Raw genomic sequence first — 21,488 nt, 5'->3', positions numbered from 1 at the left:
ATATGCTTTAACCAAACAGAAGTTATTGGGCTCAATACAGAGGGTTAGATGACTGGGTGAAATTTAATGGCCTGTGATATACAGGAGGTAAGACTAGATGATCTAATGGTTGCTTCTGCCCCTAAAATCTATGAATGAATTTATTAATCTAGAACAAAACAAAAAATGATCAGGGGCTATCTGATACAAAAAATATTTTTTTAAATAAACTATTTCCCATATAAGCACATTTTCAGTATGTACAGTACAATTTATCTTGGATTAGACTTGCTGTGGATAGTCCAAGAATGCTTTCATTTTAGAGGAAACTATTTCAAAATGTAAACCCCACAGAGTTTAGAAGAAAGGCTGAAACCATACAAAGAGGAGTAGGTATAACATATTTTCCTTCTCTGTTGGAAGTAGTGCCAAATGAAGTGTGCTGTGTACCTTCAGAAGCTGGTGGAATCATCTCAACAGCAGAAAGGAAGGGGCTGGGCCTGTAGTATCCTTACTGCTCTCTGTTGCTTCCACAGATCTCATGTTGTGTGTGAAATCTTGCAACTGAGGCCTTAAGGGAGGCAGAGGAGGAGGAAATAACTGAACTCCACAGTCAGGAGTAGTAGCTTCTCGTGCAGGCTCTGGGGCAGAGGTGGGCAAACTAAGGCCCGTGGGCCACATCCAGGGGGTTGGATAGAAGGCGGGGAGTTCGGGGGTGGTGGTCAGGGGGCGGGGACCTGGGGGTTTGAATGGCGGCGGCGGGGGGCAGTCAGGAAGGAAAGGAGGGGCTGGATGGGACGACGGGGGGCAGTTAGGGGCAGGGTGTCCGAGGGCGGTCAGAGAGAAGGGCGGTTGGATGGGGCAGGGGTCCCAGGGGGTAGTCAGGAAGGAGAGGGGAGGTTGGATGGGGCAGGAGGTCCGGGGGCGGTCAGGGGGCAAGAAGCAGCGGGGGGTCGGATAAGGGTCAAGGGAGGCACAGCCTCCCCTAACCGGCCCTCCACACAATTTCAAAAACCCGATGCGGCCCTCAGGCCAAAAAGTTTGCCCGCCCCTGCTCTGGGAATTTAGGCACAATCTTGTCCCTAGCATATTACCTTTCTGGAGTCACGCACCTCATGGAAAAAGAAGATGCCACTTACCAGTGGAGCTCGCTTCTCTGATCCTGCCTCCTTACTTTTGTGTTCTGGAAGCTGGCCAAAGGCACCCCCTGCCCATGCTGGGCTGCTGAGGAGGAAATTGCTTCCTGCCCACAGAAACAGCAAATCTCCCAATCAAGACCCAGACCTTTCCTTTTGCATTTGTTTGGCTTTTTCAGCCTTGCTTTCTCCCCAGGCAGCTGTAGGAACACAGACATTACAACATCTCAACATGGAAATAGATGAGGAAGAAAAACTACCCAAAAGGCAGATAAGGTCCCAGCTGAAATTTAGATTGCCAAATTTTTGGCGAACAATTTAAATAAAATTCTGGAATTTTCCTTAAAAGAGCTCTACAGCAAAGAGGCCTGGTTAAGCCTGTCTCCTGCTGCAGAGGCAGAAAAAAAACTTGGCAGGAGCTTCACAGGGTGAAGTATTCACCTAATGAAAGAAAATGACTGGCGTGGTTGCACTTTTCTTTAAGAAAAGCAATATTAAATATTCATTATTTAAATAGATTTTTTGATTTTATTTGTGATTGAAACCTGTGATTTAAGTTATTTGTTTTTAAATTTAAGACCCTTGTCCCATGGAAATGCCTCTCATCTAACTACTTTCTTCTACGTCTTCTTTCCTCTCTGCCCCTTCCACCAACACAAGAACATCTACTGTCCCCATAGAGTTGAGCATATTAATGCCAGTTTGTATTCCTCAACTGTCTTTTGGATAAATATAGAATCATAGAACTGGAAGGGACCTCGAGAGGTCATCTAGTCCAGTCCCCCACACTCAAGGCAGGACTAAGTATGATCTTTCTAGACCATCCCTGACAGGTGTTTGTCCAACTGCTCTTAAAAATCTCCAATGATGGAGATTCCACAACCTCCCTAGGCAATTTATTCCAGTCCTTAACCACTCTGACAGTTAGGACGTTTTTCCTAATGTCCAACCTAAACCTCCCTTGCTGCAATTTAATCCCATTGCTTCTTGTCCTATCCTCGGAGGTTAAGAAAAACAATTTTTCCCCTCCTCCTTGTAACCATCTTTTATGTACTTGAAAACTGTTATCATATCCCCACTCAGTCTTCTCTTCTCCAGACTAAACAAACCCAATTTTTTCAATCTGCCCTCATAGGTCATGTTTTCTAGACCTTTAATCATTTTTGTTGGTCTTCTCTGGTGGACTTTCTCCAATTTGTCCACATCTTTCCTGAAATGTGGTGCCCAGAACTGCACACAATACTCCAGTAGAGGCCTAATCAACGCAGAGTAGAGCGGAAGAATTACTTCTCGTGTCTTGCTTACAATACTCCTGCTAATACATTCCAGAATGATGTCTGCTTTTTTTGCAACAGTGTTACATTGTTGACCCATATTTAGCACATTTAGCAAACCAGCTGAGCAGCGAACAGCAGAGCGGCTAACAGAGGGAGTTTGCCTGGGAGTTCGCCTGAGGAGAGCCTGCTGAGGCTTACATCTGGCCGGCTTCTCTGAGCAGTTACTACAACTCCTGAGTGAGCTCGTAGAAGGAAGGTAATATGGATGGGGGGTGTTCAGCTGTTGTGACCTGCACTGGATGTGCCATGGTTGTCTTTCTTCCACAGGACAGAAGCAACTTTGTCTGTACAAAGTGCAAGCTGGTCTCCATATTGGAAGAGAAGGTTCAAGATCTGGAGCAACAGGTATCGACCCTGCGTTGCATAAGAGAAACTGAAGATTTCCTGGACAGACGTCAGGATATGCTTCTACGGGCACAATGTTCTGAAGATTCAGAGCAGGCTGCGCAGCGGGGACAGGAGGATGGTGAAGAAATTTGGCAGCATGTGACCTCCAGAAGAAGAAAGGGGAGCGTCCATGTACCAGCAACACAGATACAGGTAAGTAACCGTTTTCATGTTCTCTCCACAGGTACTAATGCGGAGAGTGGACTAGATGATACATCTGAGGGAAGAGAACAGGAGACTCCGCCGATTGGAAGGCATGAGATGCACTGTCCTAGGGTTGGGGTTCCACGACCACCGCTCCCAAGAGAAGGAGGCAGGTGGTGGTGGTTGGGGACTCTCTCCTCAGGGGGACTGAGTCATCTATCTGCCGCCCCGACCGGGAAAACCGAGAAGTCTGCTGCTTGCCAGGAGCTAAGATTCGCGATGTGACGGAGAGACTGCCAAGACTCATCAAGCCCTCGGATCGCTACCCCTTCCTGCTTCTCCATGTGGGCACCAATGATACTGCCAAGAATGACCTTGAGCGGATCACTGCAGACTACGTGGCTCTGGGAAGAAGGATAAAGGAGTTTGAGGCGCAAGTGGTCTTCTCATCCATCCTCCCCGTGGAAGGAAAAGGCCTGGGTAGAGACCGTCGAATCGTGGAAGTCAACAAATGGCTACGCAGGTGGTGTCGGAGAGAAGGCTTTGGATTCTTTGACCATGGGATGGTGTTCCAAGAAGGAGGAGTGCTAGGCAGAGACGGGCTCCACCTAATGAAGCGAGGGAAGAGCATCTTCGCAAGCAGGCTGGCTAACCTAGTGAGGAGGGCTTTAAACTAGGTTCACCGGGGGAAGGAGACCAAAGCCCTGAGGTAAGTGGGATACCGGGAGGAAGCATGAGCAGGAGCGCATGAGAGGGGAGGGCTCCTGCCTCATACTGAGAAAGAGGGGCGATCAGCGGGTTATTTCAAGTGCCTATACACAAATGCAAGAAGCCTGGGAAACAAGCAGGGAGAACTGGAAGTCCTGGCACAGTCAAGGAATTTTGATGTGATTGGAATAACAGAGACTTGGTGGGATAACTCACATGACTGGAGCACTGTCATGGATGGATATAAGCTGTTCAGGAAGGACAGGCAGGGCAGAAAAGGTGGGGGAGTTGCACTGTATGTAAGAGATCAGTATGACTGCTCAGAGCTCAAGTATGAAACTGCAGAAAAACCTGAGAGTCTCTGGATTAAGTTTAGAAGTGTGAGCAACAAGGGTGATGTCATGGTGGGAGTCTACTATAGACCACCAGACCAGGGGGATGAGGTGGACGAGGCTTTCTTCCGGCAACTCGCAGAAGTTACTAGATCGCACGCCCTGGTTCTCATGGGAGACTTCAATCACCCTGATATCTGCTGGGAGAGCAATACAGCGGTGCACAGACAATCCAGGAAGTTTTTGGAAAATGTAGGGAACAATTTCCTGGTGCAAGTGCTGGAGGAACCAACTAGGGGCAGAGCTCTTCTTGACCCGCTGCTCACAAACCGGGAAGAATTAGATGGGGAAGCTAAAGTGGATGGGAACCTGGGAGGCAGTGACCATGAGATGGTCGAGTTCAGGATCCTGAAACAAGGAAGAAAGGAGAGCAGCAGAATACGGACCCTGGACTTCAGAAAAGCAGACTTTGACAAACTCAGGGAACCGATGGGCAGGATCCCCTGGGAGAATAACATGAGGGGAAAAGGAGTCCAGGAGAGCTGGCAGTATTTTAAAGAATCCTTATTGAGGTTACAGGGACAAGCCATCCTGATGTGTAGAAAGAACAGTAAATATGGCAGGCGACCAGCTTGGCTTAACAGTGAAATCCTTGCTGATCTTAAACACAAAAAAGAAGCATACAAGAAGTGGAAGATTGGACAGATGACCAGGGAGGAGTATAAAAATATTGCTCGGGCATGCAGGAGTAAAATCAAGAAGGCCAAATCACACCTGGAGTTGCAGCTAGCAAGAGATGTTAAGAGTAACAAGAAGGGTTTCTTCAGGTATGTTAGCAACAAGAAGAAAGTCAAGGAAAGTGTGGGCCCCTTACTGAATGAGGAAGGCAACCTAGTGACAGAGGATGTGGAAAAAGCTAATGTACTCAATGCTTTTTTTGCCTCTGTCTTCACAAACAAGGTCAGCTCCCAGACTACTGCACTGGGCAGCACAGCATGGGGAGGAGGTGACCAGCCCTCTGTGGAGAAAGAAGTGGTTCAGGACTATTTAGAAAAGCTGGACGTGCACAAGTCCATGGGGCCAGATGTGTTGCATCCAAGAGTGTTAAAGGAGTTGGCGGATGTGATTGCAGAGCCATGGGCCATTATCTTTGAAAACTCATGGCAATCGGGGGAAGTCCCGGACGACTGGAAAAAGGCTAATGTAGTGCCCATCTTTAAAAAAGGGAAGGAGGAGGATCCAGGGAACTACAGGCCAGTCAGCCTCACCTCAGTCCCTGGAAAAATCATGGAGCAGGTCCTCAAGGAATCAATTCTGAAGCACTTAGAGGAGAGGAAGGTGATCAGGAACAGTCAGCATGGATTCACCAAGGGCAAGTCATGCCTGACTAATCTAATTGCCTTCTATGACGAGATAACTGGTTCTGTGGATGAAGGGAAAGCAGTGGACGTGTTGTTCCTTGACTTTAGCAAAGCTTTTGACACTGTCTCCCACAGTATTCTTGCCAGCAAGTTAAAGAAGTATAGGCTCGATGAATGGACTATAAGGTGGATAGAAAGCTGGCTAGATTGTCGGGCTCAACGGGTAGTGATCAATGGCTCCATGTCTAGTGGGCAGCCGGTATCAAGTGGAGTGCCCCAAGGGTTGGTGAGGAGAGGCTGAGGGAACTGGGATTGTTTAGTCTGCGGAAGAGAAGAATGAGGGGATATTTGATAGTTGCTTTCAACTACCTGAAAGGGGGTTCCAAAGAGGATGGATCTAGACTGTTCTCAGTGGTAGCTGATGACAGAACAAGGAGTAATGGTCTCAAGTTGCAGTGGGGGAGGTTTAGGTTGGATAATAGGAAAAACTTTTTCACTAGGAGGGTGGTGAAACACTGGAATGCGTTACCTAGGGAGGTGGTGGAATCTCCTTCCTTAGATATTTTTAAGGTCAGGCTTGACAAAGCCCTAGCTGGGATGATTTAGTTGGGGATTGGTCCTGCTTTGAGCAGGGGGTTGGACTAGATGACCTCCTGAGGTCCCCTCCAACGCTGATATTCTATGATTTAGCTTGTGAATCACTGACCCCCAGAACCCTTTCCACAGTACTCCTTGCTACGCAGTCATTTCCCATTTTGTATGTGTGCAATGGATTGTTCCTTCCTAAGTAGAGAACTTTGAATTTGTCCTTATTGAATTTCATCCTATTTACTTCAGACCATTTCTCCAGTTTGTCCAGATCATTTTGAATTTTAATCCTGTCCTCCAAAGCACTTGTAACCCCTCCCAGCTTGGTATCATCCGCAAACTTTATATAATTGATAACTAAAGGGTCGCACACTTTGTAGTTTGTGTAGGCCAACCTTATTGCACACACCAGCAGCTTCTTGCATACTTCCATTCCCCCCATAAGTTCCCTGTGTGCCACTCTCCCATTCCCCTCTATTTCAGGGACTCCTTACAATTCCCCCCAACCTCCTCCCTGGCAGGGGTCCTCCATTCTTTCCCCATATCAGCAGCTGTGTGCAAACCCATTCTCACTTCCCCCTATGTCCTCTATTCCACATTCCCCCCATGCCAGGTGCTCCATGTGACCCCCTTCCTCCCACACTAGGTTCCCCCAACCTCCCCCACCAGGGGTTCTGTGTGCCTCATCAGTCCCTCATCCCCCATATTCTGGAGCTCCTTCATTCTCCTCCCCTATGGCAGCAGCCGTGTGTGCTCTCCCATTTCCCTCTTCCCTTCCATGCCTACCATTCCCCCTCCTCCCATACCAGGAACCCCAGATCTCCAGCCTTGCCAGGGGATTGGTGTAGCCCACCCCACTGCCTAGCATGTCCCTTTAGGGGTTTGAAAGGTCCAGGATATGGACTTAAGGGGGATATAGAGAGGAAGCGGTCCCAGGTGTTTGGGAGGAAATCCTGTCACTGTATCTCTAAGGCCCTAGGGCCAGGAGCCTTGCAGAGAGGGCGGAGCAAGGATCCCTGCTAATTCCCAACTGGCTAGGTGAAAGGGGAGCTTCATTTCATTCCTTCCTTCCCCCTCCATTCCTCCCTTTCCCCCATTCCTTCCCCAGTGCTAGGATTCTCTATGCTACCCATCTTCTCCAATCTCTCCATAGCAGGCATCCCCAATCTCCCTCCCACGCCCGGGGCTGTGTACACGTCCCCCCTTCTCCTCCTCACCTCCCACCATTATTCTTCTTTCTGTCTTGGAAATAATTAATTTAGCGTGTCAACATGTTAAACTCTATCAGGAGGATGAACACAGGTATTGTTATGTAGGAAGGCATTAACTGGTTCCATCAATCATTTGATCTTTAGACAACTGAAAATGTGCTAAAAGCTCTGGCTGTGGTAATCAAATGGCAGGGGCGCCATCTTTCTCCCATTTTCCCCCTTTCAGTTTTCTGATTTTCCCCAAGTTCAATAGGGTTCTGGCCACTAATGCCTAAAACATTCCTTACATTTTTTAATTGATTCGATGCATTGTTCCAAAGTTATGTTACATACATACATACAGACAAATACAGAAATGTCACTGAGTTGAGTGTAAAACCTGTGCAAGCTTGGCTACATAAATGAGGCCGCTGATTAGGCATATCAGGCGCACAATTAAGTAGAGTCAGATCAGTGCTAACGGAAGATATTCTCTTGCCAACTGAGTAAGAACTCATCTCATGGAAGAGTAGTGGGGCTCTGACTCCGAAGTTGTTGAGTAAATTAAGGACATGTCTGTGCTACTAACTTTGGCCGACACAAGTTACATCAGTGTACAACTACCAAAGTTTGTATATTGCTCACGAGCATGCATACTTGACTGCTTGTGATAGTGCTGCACATACTCACTGGGAGTGCTTGTGTCGATGCAAAGTGCAGTGTACCACAAGTAGGTATCCCTGTGTGACACACGGTGCCGTGGGCACAGGGAAATTTTTGCAATGTGCTGTGGGATACAAATGAATTGCTCAGAGATCTCTTGGACTTGTGGGTCAAGTTTCCAGATTGCAACTTTCTTAATCCCATAATGCCATCCTGAACTGAGGTGGGGCACCAGATGACACACATATCCCTATTTTGGCACCCAGCCCACCTTGCCACAGAGTACATTAACAGAAAGAGCTACTTTTCTATGGTTATGCAAGTACTGGTGGATCACTGGGGATGGTTCACTGATATCAGTGTAGGCTAATCCAGGAAGGTGCATGATGCTTGCATTTTTAAGAACATAGGACTGTTCAGAAAGCTGTAAGTATGGATATTCTTTCCCAACCAGCAGACTACCATTGGTAATACTGAAATGCCAACAGTGATTCCAATGGACCCAGCCTAATCCTTGCGCCCCTGGTTCGTGAAGCCATATGCTGGTCACCCTGACAACACCAAGAAAAGATTCAACTACCACCTCAGCAGGTGCAGAATTAGCTGTTGAAAGTGCTTTTGGTAGATTAAACACCACCAGCATCGCTTCACTCACTAGACTGTATCTCAGTGAGTAAACTAACCCAATGATTATAGCTGCCTTTTGTATCCTACATACTATCTGTGAGGCAAAGGGTGAAATGCTTCTCCTGGGGTGGAAAACAGAGGTGGAGCAGCTGTCTGCTGACTTTGAACAGCCAGACATAAGAGCCACTGTAAAAGCCCAACATGGAGGTATGCGGTTGAGGGAGACTTTGAAAGAGCATTTTAATGGTCAGCCAGCTTTACGCCGGAAGCTTTGAGTGCTGCGGAGTTATGCAATGCTTGCTGTAGACTTATAAATATGGTTGGGTGTTTTCCTGAAGCTATGAATTATGTGATGCTTGCTATACATTTACAAGTATTGTGTGCTTTGAGTACCTCTATGCATTCTGCAACATATTGTGAACTCATAAAGATCATTTTATTCTCCAAAAATATAAATTTATTGAATGGCAAAAAAAAGTGCAGAAAAACAATGTGCAAAAAACCACAGGCAATGTAATACAAGCTTTCAACATAAATTAATGGAGTAGAACTTTGAAACTGGAAAGATAGCAAACATTTCTGTTCATTTCAGTGCACAAATGTAGTACATTATGGCTATACATACATCACTCATGGTTCTCATAAGTCAGTGTATGTGAAGCTGTAGTTTTTCTTGCTGTTCCCTCAGCAGAGCGTGGTAGGGATAAGGATGTAGCCTGAGATGCCACATGTATATTGGCTGTAGGAAGTAACTATGATAGAGTTCTCTGAGGACTGCAAAAGGTGGGGAGCCTGGATTTTTTTGATGTGTAGGTCAATCAGGGTAGGCAGTATTTGGATTTGCTGCCTGAGAGGATCCATTATCATAGAATCATAGAATATTAGGGTTGGAAGAGACCTCTAGTCCAACCCCCTGCTCAAAGCAGGATCAACACCAACTAAATCATCCCAGCCAGGGCTTTGTCAAGCCTGGCCTTAAAAGCCCCTAAAGATGGAGATTCCACCACTTCCCTAGGTAACCCATTCCGGTGTTTCACCACCTTCCTAGTGAAATAGTGTTTCCTAATATCCAACCTAGACCTCCCCCACTGCAACTTGAGACCATTTCTTCTTGTTCTGTCATCTGCCATCACTGAGAACAGCCTAGCTGCTGGTAGTTGAAAGCTGCTACCAAATCCCCCCCTCACTCTTCTCTTCTGCAGACTAAATAACCCCAGTTCCCTCAGCCTCTCCTCATAAGTCATGTGCCCCAGCCCCCTAATCATTTTCATTGCCCTCTGCTGGACTCTCTCCAATTTGTCCACATCCCTTCTGTAGTGGGGGGACCAAAACTGGACACAATACTCCAGGTGTGGCCTCACCAGTGCCAAATAGAGGGGAATAATCACTTCCCTTGATCTGCTGCCAATGCTCCTACTAATACAGCCCAATATGCCGTTGGCTTTCTTGGCAACAAGGGCACTCTGCTGACTCATATCCAGCTTCTCGTCCACTGTAATCCCCAGGTCCTTTTCTGAAGAACTGCTGCTTAGCCAGTCGGTCCCCAGCCAGTAGCAGTGCATGGGAGTCTTCCTTCCTAAGTGCAGGACTCTCAACTTGTCCTTGTTGAACCTCATCAGATTTATTTTGGACCAATCCTCCAATTTGTCTAGGTCACTCTGGACCCTATCCCTACCCTCCAGTGTATCTACCTCTCCCCCCATCTTAGAGTCATCTGCGAACTTGCTGAGGGTGCAATTCAGCCCATCATCTAGATCATTAATAAAGATGTTGAACAAAACCGGCCCCAGGATCCACCCCAGGGGCACTCCACTTGATACAAGCTGCCATCTAGACATTGAGCCGTTGATCACTACCTGTTGAGCCTGACAATCTAGCCAGCTTTCTATCCACCTTATAGTCCATTCATCCAATCCATACTTCTTTAACTTGCTGGCAAGAATACTGTGGGAGACAGTGTCAAAAGCTTTGCTAAAGTCAAGGAACAACACGTCCACTGCTTTCCCTTCATCCACAGAACCAGTTATCTCGTCATAGAAGGCAATTAGATTAGTCAGGCATGACTTGCCCTTGGTGAATCCATGTTGACTGTTCCTGATCACCTTCCTCTCCTCCAAGTGCTTCAAAATGGATTCCTTGAGGACCTGCTCCATGATTTTCCCAAGGACTGAAGTGAGGCTGACTGGTCTGTAGTTCCCTGGGTTCTCTTTCTTCCCTTTTAAAATATGGGCACTATATTTGCCTTTTTCCAGTCATCCAGGACCTCCCCTGATCGCCATGAATCTTCAAAGACAATGGCCAATGGCTCTGCAATTATGTCCAATTATGCATCTCCCTCTCCTTTTCCTGCTGGGACTTTTTGCTGTGTACTCTGTCGTTCTCCACACTGTCAATCATATTGACCCTCTAGGCCCTCTATTCCCAGTCTGAAGCAAGACTGGCTTGCAGGATCTCAATGAACATGTCCTCTGCAGTCCTCTTCTTTCTCCTCCTCGTCAGGGTCAAGCTTTCTGCGGGAATTGAGGGGGTACCCCTTCAGGCCACCACAGCAGAATCTTCTGTTAAAAACAGACAAATATATTACTGGATTTACAGTCACAACAGAAAGGGAAAAATAATTTTAAAAACTCCCTTCCCTTTAGAACCATAAACACTTTTCATAAGAAATACTTATTAACACTTCAACTTTGGAACGCCTTTGCATAATTCTGCTCTCCAGCCCCTATCATGGTGAGTACCACCAGGTGTGAGGGGAGGGGAAAGATTTTCTGTTGCATGAAGCAATAAAATTTTGGTCCCTATTCCATGGGTATGAATGTTGGGCAATGGCACTGAATATTTGGCACTATTTTCCACAGTGGCGAAGGTTTTAGGTGAGCTCTTGTTCCTGAGGGTCACAAGGGCATAGAGAACGCAGATGCTACTGGTGTCCTGAAGCTGCCCTGGCCCATATGCCACTAGCTTGTTTACTGCAATGGTGCCCGCTGAACTCACTGCAGAGTGGCATGGGAAAGTATCTTACCATAAAAAAAGAAATAAAGTAGCCATCCCTAGAAACCTTAAGTAGAGAATTGCAAAGTACCTCCACAAAAGTTTCATTGAGATCTCTCAGGAGGATAAAAGGAATACCCCTAGGTTCCTAAACAAATCTCTCTGCATGGCCCCACTCCTTCACCCCCACACCTAAGTCAACAGGAGAATGAAAAGCAGATGCCAACTCTACCTCTGTTTATTATATTTAACTCATATGAGAAGAGGCAGAAACAATGAAATGTTGATATCTGTGCTTGTTAACTTGATGATGGGCTGGGCCCCATCTTTACATTAAGCACTGTAGGGAAAGATGCATGCAAACACTTACCGGAACTCCCTTCCCCTTTATCCATGATCGCCTGGTGGCACTGGCTAGACTGTAACGGAGTCTCAAACAGGATCTGACTCACAGCATGACTGGAGCTACCTGCCACATCTCCCCTCTCCTCCTCTTCTCTGTTCAGAGTGAGGGTCTCTGCCTCAGACTCCTCTGAGGTATCCACAGTGGCCGGTGAGGTCTCTGCCAAGTTTAGCATGCAGCTGGTTGTGTGGCTCAGTACCACATCTATTGTTGGCTTCTTTGGACCTTGTAAAATGCCTGGCCAAGTTCCTTCACTTTCATGTGGCACTGCTGCTGGTTCCTGTCATATTCCTTTGCCTGCAACTCCCATGCAATCTGTTCATAGAGGCGCACATTTCTATGGCTAATCTATAGGTGTGCTTGTGCAGCTTCTACTCCCTACAGGACAAGAAGATCCAATACCTCCTGTCTACTCCAGGCATGGTCAGTTGTACACAACAACAAGTGCAAGCTCCCAAGTGTCCTCACCAAGGTGGGCAATCAAGAAAGATGTATTTCAAAAACATATGGGGGTTTTTAAGGTGGGAAAGCTGGTTTCCCATCTCTGTGATCCCTGGGAAGTGGAATTTAAAGTTGTGACCAGAGTGGTCACTCTCACAGGAATGGGGTATTGTGGGACAGCTGCTGGAGGACTGTTAGACCATCCAGTGTCTATACTCACAAGTAGGCCGACCATGGCTGGTTCTACTGCATTGCTACAATGGGGCTCTTATATCGTCCAGACACAAATTTGAGTGTAGTCATGCACAAATAGGTCAATTCAAGGTGACTTACATCAACTATGTTGTATAAACAAGGCCTAAGTCTATCACGAGCCTACCTTTACACCTTGTCTTGGACCTTATAAATTCTTGCAGTGGCCTTGAATTGTGCTGAACTACTAAATCACACTAACAAAAACAATCTAATAAATACAAACAGCAAATCTAAAATTAAGAAGATGTAACAGTTTCATAGATTTTAAGGCCAGAAGAGACCATTCTGATAATCTATTCTGACCTTTTGCATGATATAGGCCACAGTATTTCACCCCAGTAACTCCTGCATCAAGCCCATAATTTTGGCTTACTTAAGGCCTGTCTTGTAAGGTGGCATCCAATCTTGAATTAAAGAATTCAAATGATTGAGAATCTCTCCCCTCCCTTGGTAAGTTGTTCCAATTGTTAATCACTCTTACAGTTAGAAATTTCCACCTTATTTTCAATCTGAATTTATTTTCAATTTCCATCCATTTCAATCTTGTTATGCTTTTGTTTGCTAGATTAAAGAGCTAACTACTATTGAAAAGCTCCCTGTGTCGGTATTTATAGACTGAAAAGTATAAAATGGCAAAAGCAAAAATCGGAACAGTTATTTCATCCTCATTTTGCTTTACTGTACAAAGTTTTTAGAAGGGTCCCAATGTGGACATGAATTTTTAATAATATATTTAAACAGAGTGTAACAGAGCATACAAACAGGACAAAATGTGTATGCGATATAGCTTAATTCGCAACAGTAGAATAGGCTAGCCTGAAAGTTCACCTTTTCATCACGCTCTCCTTCACTCATAGTAGGATCCTATTATCAAAATTAGAAAAAGTGAACCACATTTTAAGATAATGTACTACTCTTCCATTAAAGATCATATCAATTTTTTCATTTTACTGCAAGCCACACTTGACAAAGCCACTTTATACAAATCCAGGGGTATTATCAGATCTACTGTTTAAGTGTGGGTACCTGCCTGCCAACAAAGGAGAGTTTATCCATGTCCCTGAGACTTTTCTGAATTCCATCTCACTTAATAATCCTGGAACAACAACCATAAGGTTGAATGTTAGTGTCATTTCTTATTTTAGCCAGGGCAAACACATTCCACAAAAATAAGTCCCCTTCAGAGAGGATTTTATGATCAATGAAAGCTTGTTAAGGAAAAGGGAAATTCTGCAGGGTTCTACTATGGCTTTCTGCTGGAGAAATGGAAAGTCTGCAGAAATCTCTGTTTTTGAAGAAAAACAAATTCCACCTTTTGTAAATGTCACTAATTTGAGGAACACTGGAAACTCTAGAAGAGAGTTTTAAAGATGCAGTCCCAGTATACAAATCTGAAAGTTATCTTTTGGCACATATCCATTAAACTGGCAATGGTCTTTTACTTTTATTTTTTTTAAACTCACATCATGAAAACAAAACCAGATCCCTTCACTCTCATTGGCCATTTAACCCCTACCGTTTCCATGCATGACAAAACACAATTATAGTAATATTAGCTGCTATTTGTACCTACCATACTTAAAACATTTTCAGACAAATGTGATTTTTCAAGCTGACAGTATCCCATTAACTTCATAAATACTTGTCTTAAGTACACACTCACTGGGACCATTCAAGAGTACAGGTGTACTTTGAAAGGATTGGCTGTTAATAGCTTTTTTTTTTTTTTTTTTGGTTATGTGTAGAAACATACAAAGCAAATACACTGTACGTAAATCAAATTAAGTACAAGAAATAAAGCACATTGACAGGTTACAGAAGATGACATTAAAAGTGATTTTTCACTCTACTGGCTAGCTCAGGGAGCCCTTCATAATAATCTAAAGAAACCAGGTCAGATTTATTGTTACTGTGACACTTCTCAAGTCAATGGAATTACAAATAAGATTAATCTTGCTAACTCTAAAATGTTTTTCTGAATGCTCCCCTGATGAGCCCCAAATTATCCTTCCAAGTTGCTCTGTGAAGAAATGCTCCTCTGTATTCATACCTAACACACTATCATAATAATATTTGTACAAGGTATACCTTGTGAAGTATCATTTGAAAACTCATAACTAAGGCTGCGAGTATATCACGGAGGTCACAGATTCCATGACTTTCCGTGACTTCTGCAGTGGCTGGTGCTGGCTCAGGGGCTGCCCGAGCAGTCCCAGGGCCAGCAGCAGCAGTTTGGGTGTGTGAGAGGGGGCTCAGGGCTAGGGGCATAGGGTTGGGAAGTGCAAGGGGTGCTTATCTCAGGGTGGGGGGCTCCCCGGATCCCACTGGCATGACCCCCCTACAGATCCTAGGCGGCAGAGGAGTGTGGGGGGTCTCCACGCCATGAACTGGCCATGGCCGCAGGCCCCGCCCCCACAGTTCCCATTGGCTGCAGTTCCTGGCCAATGGGTGGTACGGCAGCCGGCATTTGCAGTGGGAATAGCGGAGCCCCTGCCCTTGCGCCTGCCTCCGCTGCCTAGGAGCTGCAGGGATGCAGAGCCGGGTAGGAAGCCCCTGCCAGCCCAACCAACCCCCGCAGTGTAAAGTTATGAACTTAATCTGAAGTCATGACTGAAGTGTGTTTCCCAGATAAGTATGGGGCATGGCTCAACCAGTTTCTCAAAGACTACGGGCAAGCTGACATATCGTCCAGGTGCCAACAAAGCTGATGGGCCATCACCTATCAAGTGGCCATTCGTTGGCAAGAAAGGGAGGCAGGGACAAAGAGATCTTGCATCTCAGTAAAGAAACAGCATAAGGTCTCCTTCCTCCATCAGACCCCCTCTCTTGCTTCTCAGCCAGAAATGCTTTTCAAAGACGGACTGAAACTCTTAAAAGGAGGAACAAACAGATGAAGACCCCTCTACCTCTCTCCTTGCACATCTCATTCTCTGCAGGTGGGAAGACAAAGGAAATAGCCATTGGATTGTGGGAAAGGGATCCTGACCTGAAAGTTTGGTCAGTAATGCTGTTGGAAGCATGTGGTGAGAAACTTTGCATTGAACTGAACATAGTTTGTTAAGCTAGGCACTAGAAATGTTTATCTTTATTTTCTTGTAGCCATTTCTGACTTTTATGCCTCATTGCTTGTACTCACTTAAAATCTCTTTCTTTGTAGTTAATAAACTGCTTTCTTGTTTTATCTAATTTACTGTGTTTAAGTTAAAGTGTCTGGAAAACTCCATTTAAGGTGGCGAGTTGTTGTGTATTATTCCCTTAAAGGAATCACGGACATAATATATTTGAACTATCCAGGAGAGGGCTGGGCAGTACAAGACATACATTTCTGGAGGAAAATCCCGAACTGGGAATATGTTGGGGGCAGGTTGCAGTATAACCAAGGCTGGTGAGAGCCAGGGTGTGACTGTTAGGCTACAGTTACACAAACACATCTCAGAGTGACCTGAATGCTGGAAGGCTGTCCATGAGCAGCCCAGGTGGGAGCTACTTAAGCAAGGTATTGTAAGGCACCCAATTTTGCAGGGCAGGGGTGACAGAGCCCCCCACTGGTCTGGATTGCTCCTAGGTATGTCACATTCTCCCATTTACACCATATCTGAGTGCATCATGTGCAGTTCTAGATAGCTCAAAATGTCCCATCCTTTCCAGAACTGCCAAGTGTCATTTTGTGTGTGATATTCATACCATCAGCTCTCCATCACAGCCCTCCTAGGTTCTCAAACCTCCAGCTGGGCTGAAGGCAAGAAGCTGGCATTTCCCCCTGCAGTAATTCCCACTAGGGCAGCATTTCTCAAACTGGGGTCCACAAAGGTACTCCAGGGGGTCTGCAGACCCCACTGATTAACTCCTCCCCCTACTTCCCAGAACCTCCTGCATGCCAGGGGACAGCTGTTCAGTGGCGTGCAGGAGGCACTGGGAGGGAGTGGGAGGAGCGGGGATGGGGCGCACTCGGTGAGGGGGCAGAATCCTGTTCGGGACCGCTGGCCCCACTGATCAACTCCTCCATCTCCCTCCCAGCGATCCTGCATGCTGCGGAACAGCTGTTCCCCGATGTGCAGGAGGCACAGGGAGGGAGAGGGAGGAGCAGGGATGGGGCGTGCTCAGGGGAGGGGGCGGAATCATGTCCGGGGCCACCAGCCCCACTGATCAACTTGTCCCCCTCCTTCCCAGTGCCTCCTACACATCAAGGAACAGCTGTTCAGCAGCATGCAGGAGGTGCTGGGAGGGAGTGGTAGGAGCAGGGACAGGAAGAGGTGGAGCGGGGTGGAGCCTTGGGAGAAGGGGTGGGGTGGAGTGGAGTGGAGTGGAGGCGGGGCCTGGGGCTGAGCGGGGGACTTGGGGGTCCCTGAAATTTTTTAAATCAAAATGGGAGTTCTCGGGTTGCTAAAGTTTGAGAATTGCTCCACAAGGGGATACTTTAGTGTCAACTCTGCAGGCAGGTTTTCTGCCTCCCTAGATACTTCATGCTCCCCTCTCATACACACGTGATTCTGGGCATGGGAGGGGATTTGTTTCCCCAGACACACACTGGCTCCCATTGCTGATGGGAGTGGCTAAGAGAGATTGGCTTGTGTCTTTCCATTCTGCTCTCATTCCCTTTAGGAAGGAAGGTGGGAAAATCAATGGCTTTCTCTCATGAGTAAAAAAGTGTCACATAATGAGCCATACAAAACTTGGTTGCAGTGCCCTTCCCATTTCCCCTCTCCCTCCCTCCCTCCCTCTTTGCTGCAGAATAAAGCAAGCGGAAATGACAACATATTTTTAAAAAATCAACAAAAAGATATAAAGATGGACAAGCCTATCAGCTCCTATTACCTATTCATCTCTACACCACCAGTAAGTGATCAGGTCACACTTATCTCATGAAAATATGTTCTGTAACCTCAGGACATATTTCCTTTGTACACATCTCTTGGTTACAGATACAATGACAATGAGCTAGAAAGACATCAGAAAAAGGGAATGAAATCAGAAAGACAGAGAGGCCTATATTATCCTGATCCAGCTGTGTCATAAATATAAAGGGAAGGGTAACCACCTTTCTGTATATAGTCCAATAAAACCCCTCCTGGCCAGAGGCAACATCCTGTTACCTGTAAAGGGTTAAGAAGCTCAGCTAACCTGGTTGGCACCTGACCCAAAGGACCAAAAAGGGGACAAGATACTTTCAAATCTTGTGGGGAGGGTGTGAGGGGGGAGAGGCTTTTGTTTTGTGATCCTTGTTTTCGTGGTTGGTCTCTCTTGGGACTGAGAGAGGCCAGACAGAAATCCATCTTCTCCAACCCATCCTAATCCAAGTCTCCAATATTGCAACCAGTATAAGGTAAGCCAAGCAAGGCGGATTAGTTTATCTTTTGTTTTATGTGAATTTTCCCTGTTTTAAGAGGGAGGTTTATTTCCTGTTTTCAAAACTTTAAGGTTTTGCCCAGAGGGGGATCCTCTGTGTTTTGAATCTGAATACCCTGTGAAATATTTTCCATCCTGATTTTTACAGAGATGATTTTTACCTTTCTTTTTTTTATAAAATCCTTCTTTTAAGGACCTGATTGATTTTTCCATTGTTCCAAGATTCAGGGGTTTGGGTCTTTGATGATTTTGTAACAAATTGGTTAGGATATTATTCTCAAGACTCCCCAGGAAAGGGGGTGTGTAGGGCTTGGGGGGATATTTTGGGGGAAGACGTCTCCAAGTGGTCTCTTTCCCTGTTCTTTGTTTAAAACGCTTGGTGGAGGCAGCATACTGTTCAAGGACAAGGCAAAGTTTGTACCTTGTGGAAGTTTTTAACCTAAGCTGGTAAGAATAAGCTTAGGGGGTCTTTCATGTGGGTCCCCACATCTGTACCCTAGAGTTCAGAGTGGGGAAGGAACCCTGACAATCTGTATTCTAAAACTTTAGGTCATAAAAATCTCTTTTCCATTCCAGTTGAATGAGCACAGTTACTTTGCCACTTGAATAATGAATACTTCCAGTGTGCATGGCAAATATCGTACTACTTTCAAGCGTGAAGCTCAGCTAGCATGTTCAGGAATGTATTGATGCTACAGACCAGCATCTATCTCCACTGCAGTATGCACAAAACAGGAAATAAGATAAACAAGTTCTTAATCATTTGCAAGCATCATAAACGCTTCTAGTTAAATCTAATACACTCAACTTCCACTTCATAATAAAGTGAAAGGATTCCAGTTTATATTCTGAGAGAATGATGGAGGGCTAGATCTAAAAATGGACATGACCACTTTGCACCAGTGGCCTTTAGCACACAGCAAATACAAAACATCAGTCAAATGACATACCATCGAAAGCTAGCAACACTGTAATCATGTGCTTCAACAACAGTTTCACTGAAATTCAGAAGCCCAAACAAAGTAAGATGTTCTGTGCTGCTTATTTTTCACACAGATTTTAATACTAATCTAGAGGTAGAGAACTGTGCATAAATTAACCAACAGCTTGCTTTAGCATTCTGTAAACAAACCAACCAGCTATCCAGAAATTTGTTAACCTTACACTCTTCTCATTTGACAGAATGGGAAGAGACGCTGGATAATATAAGACAGACATCAATATATATATTACTATTTTACAAAAACCAAACCCACGATACTTTTGCATTGAGTCTCAAGTACCCTGGTCAGACAAACTCATCAAGCCAAAATATAAAAAGAATGCATATATGTTACTATTATGACTCTTGTAGATGAGCTATTGATATATACCACAGTTATATATAAACCACCATGTCTAGAGATTTTTGGATGTGAATTCCAGTACTTGTATTCCATGAGCATAAAGAAATATTGCCTCACTTCCTGTGAATTGAATTAAGTATTGAATCAAGCTATTTAGTAGGCTATGTCTAAGGAAATTCTATTTTTGATACTGTTTGTCCAAAGAGATTTTTGAGGATGAATTCCAGGACATTTTGAGGGTTCCCTGTAAAGTGTTAAAGTGTTTTGCCTAGAGATGTGTCCTCTTGTATTTACTTTTTGGATTCTGAAGATTCATAGGAGGCAGGCCAGCCTTAGGTTCAATGAGGATGTTCAGTCACACTATCGTGTTCATACCGTTCATTTTTATCTAAAATGCTTGTATTACTTGCATTTTCAAAACACACATATTAATGAACCTCTTGAGACTTGACATCAGTCAAAAAAGTTTTCCTCACCTTTATAAGCAATACGTTTTGGGGTGCAATATATGTTTGAAGTAATTTATAAACAATCATTCTGAATTTTGTGTGACTAAAACTGGAAGTCATTATCATAATGTTCTTCCCATTTTTCTTCATTAGTCTGCCTCAGTATCTCAAGTCCGTGTCCCCATAATTTGGGGTATTTTTCTATCTGATTTAAGAAGTGTTCTGTACTGTGTATACAATATGCTATTTGCATCAATAGGCAAGTGGGAAAAGGATTGAAGTCTTGAGTCATTTTGTTCTGTTTTTCCATTGTTTAGTATGAAACAATATGACGGTGCGGATTAAAACTTTGTTTATTAAAGTGAACATTTCAGGCTTATTGCTCTTAAGGGATCTATTCTTTTAATAAGTAATTCCAGTTTTTTATATTTTCTAGAGATTAGGTAGGACTTTCCCTTTGAAGCATTATTTATAAATGTACACCGGACCCTCGCTAGAACGCAGGATTTGGGATCCATGCGTGGGTGCCGCATTAACGCGGGGACCGCGTTATAGCGGGGACCACGTTAAAATGAATTCCAATTAAAGTAATTAAATTTGGGATCCATGGCCACGACCGCGTTTTATGCAAATTCGCAATATATAGACGCGTGTTCTAGCGAGGGTCCAGTGTATATGTGAAATCTAGTGAACCAGGTCCTGGAGCCCAGAACCAGTTTCTAAATTTAGATGTATTACTTGATATTAAAACAAACTATACTACAAACAGATTTTTCTCGAGTAAACCTTTCAACTACTCATTTAAGGCCCTGGCTCAGTAAAGAATTTAGGCACTTGTATAGTCCCACTGACATCAACAGAAAACACAGTTACATACATCTCATAACTGCTGTTCTTTGAGATGTGTTGCTCACATCCACTCCAAGTAGATGCGCGCGCCACGTGCATCAGAAGGTTTTTCCCCTAGCAGTACCTGTCGGGTCGGCTGTGAAGCCCCCTGAAATCGCACCTTCATTGCAGTTTATTTAAGTCCCAGCTGACCTGCCGCCTCTTCAGTTCCTTCTTGCCGGACACTTCAACAAAGGGGCGGCGGGTGGGTCTTGGAATGGACATGAGCAACACATCTCAAAGAACAACAGCTACGACACGTAGGTAACCATTTTTTCTTCTTCGAGTGCTTGCTCATATAGATTCCAAGTAGAGTGATTCCCAAGCCTCACCTAGGAGGCAGGGTCAGTGTTTATGGAATGGCTGACTGCAGTGCTGCTTTGCCAAATGTTGCATTTTGGCCCAAGGGCCACATTGGGGTTGCAAAACTCTGTGGAAGGCCAGGTAGGGAAGGCTCTGCCTCCCCAAACAACCTGCCCCCCCCATCCACCCTCTCCCACTTCCCACCCCCTGACTGCCCCCCTCAGAACTCCTGACTGCCCCCTCCTGGGGCCCCCCGCCCCTAACCACCCCCAGGACCCCATCCCATCCAACCCCCCCCGCTCCCTGTCCCCTGACTGCCCCAATCCCTATCCATACCCCCACCTCCTGCCAGGCCCCCCGGAACTCCCACGCCTATCCAATCGCCCCCCCCGCTCCCCGCCCCTTATCATGCCACTTAGAGCAGCAGGAGCTCACAGCCCTGCCGCCCAGCAGGAGCAGCGGGCCAGAGCAAGGGCAGTACAGTGAGCTGAGGCTGCGGGGGAGGGGCGGGGACAGTGTGGGAGGGGCCGGGGACTAGCCTCCCTGGCCGGGAGCTCAAGGGCCAGGCAGGATGGTCCCACGGGCCAGATGTGGCCCGCGGGCCGTAGTTTGCC

At 45.6% G+C, this 21,488-nt stretch overlaps 1 protein-coding gene across 4 annotated transcripts in view; it reads right to left on the bottom strand.

The window, feature by feature from the left end:
* The window catches only part of TTBK2 (tau tubulin kinase 2), a 212,710-nt gene that overhangs the window by 123,620 nt on the left and 67,602 nt on the right, over window positions 1–21,488 (bottom strand). Inside the window, exon 1 of one of the 4 annotated variants that reach the window (XM_074955635.1) lies at window positions 430–613. The exons of the other annotated variants lie outside the window; for them this stretch is intronic. Within the exon in view, the coding sequence (XP_074811736.1) occupies window positions 430–451 (22 nt within the window). The 5' untranslated portion in view covers window positions 452–613. Of the gene's footprint in view, window positions 1–429; window positions 614–21,488 lie in introns of those variants that run through there. 4 annotated transcript variants of the gene reach the window in all.

This window comes from Natator depressus, chromosome 6, assembly GCF_965152275.1.
Source record: "Natator depressus isolate rNatDep1 chromosome 6, rNatDep2.hap1, whole genome shotgun sequence".
In the NCBI taxonomy this organism is placed as follows: Eukaryota; Metazoa; Chordata; order Testudines; family Cheloniidae; genus Natator; species Natator depressus.
The sequence above is the reverse complement of the archived record's forward strand: the minus strand, read 5'-3'. Positions and strand labels throughout refer to the sequence as shown.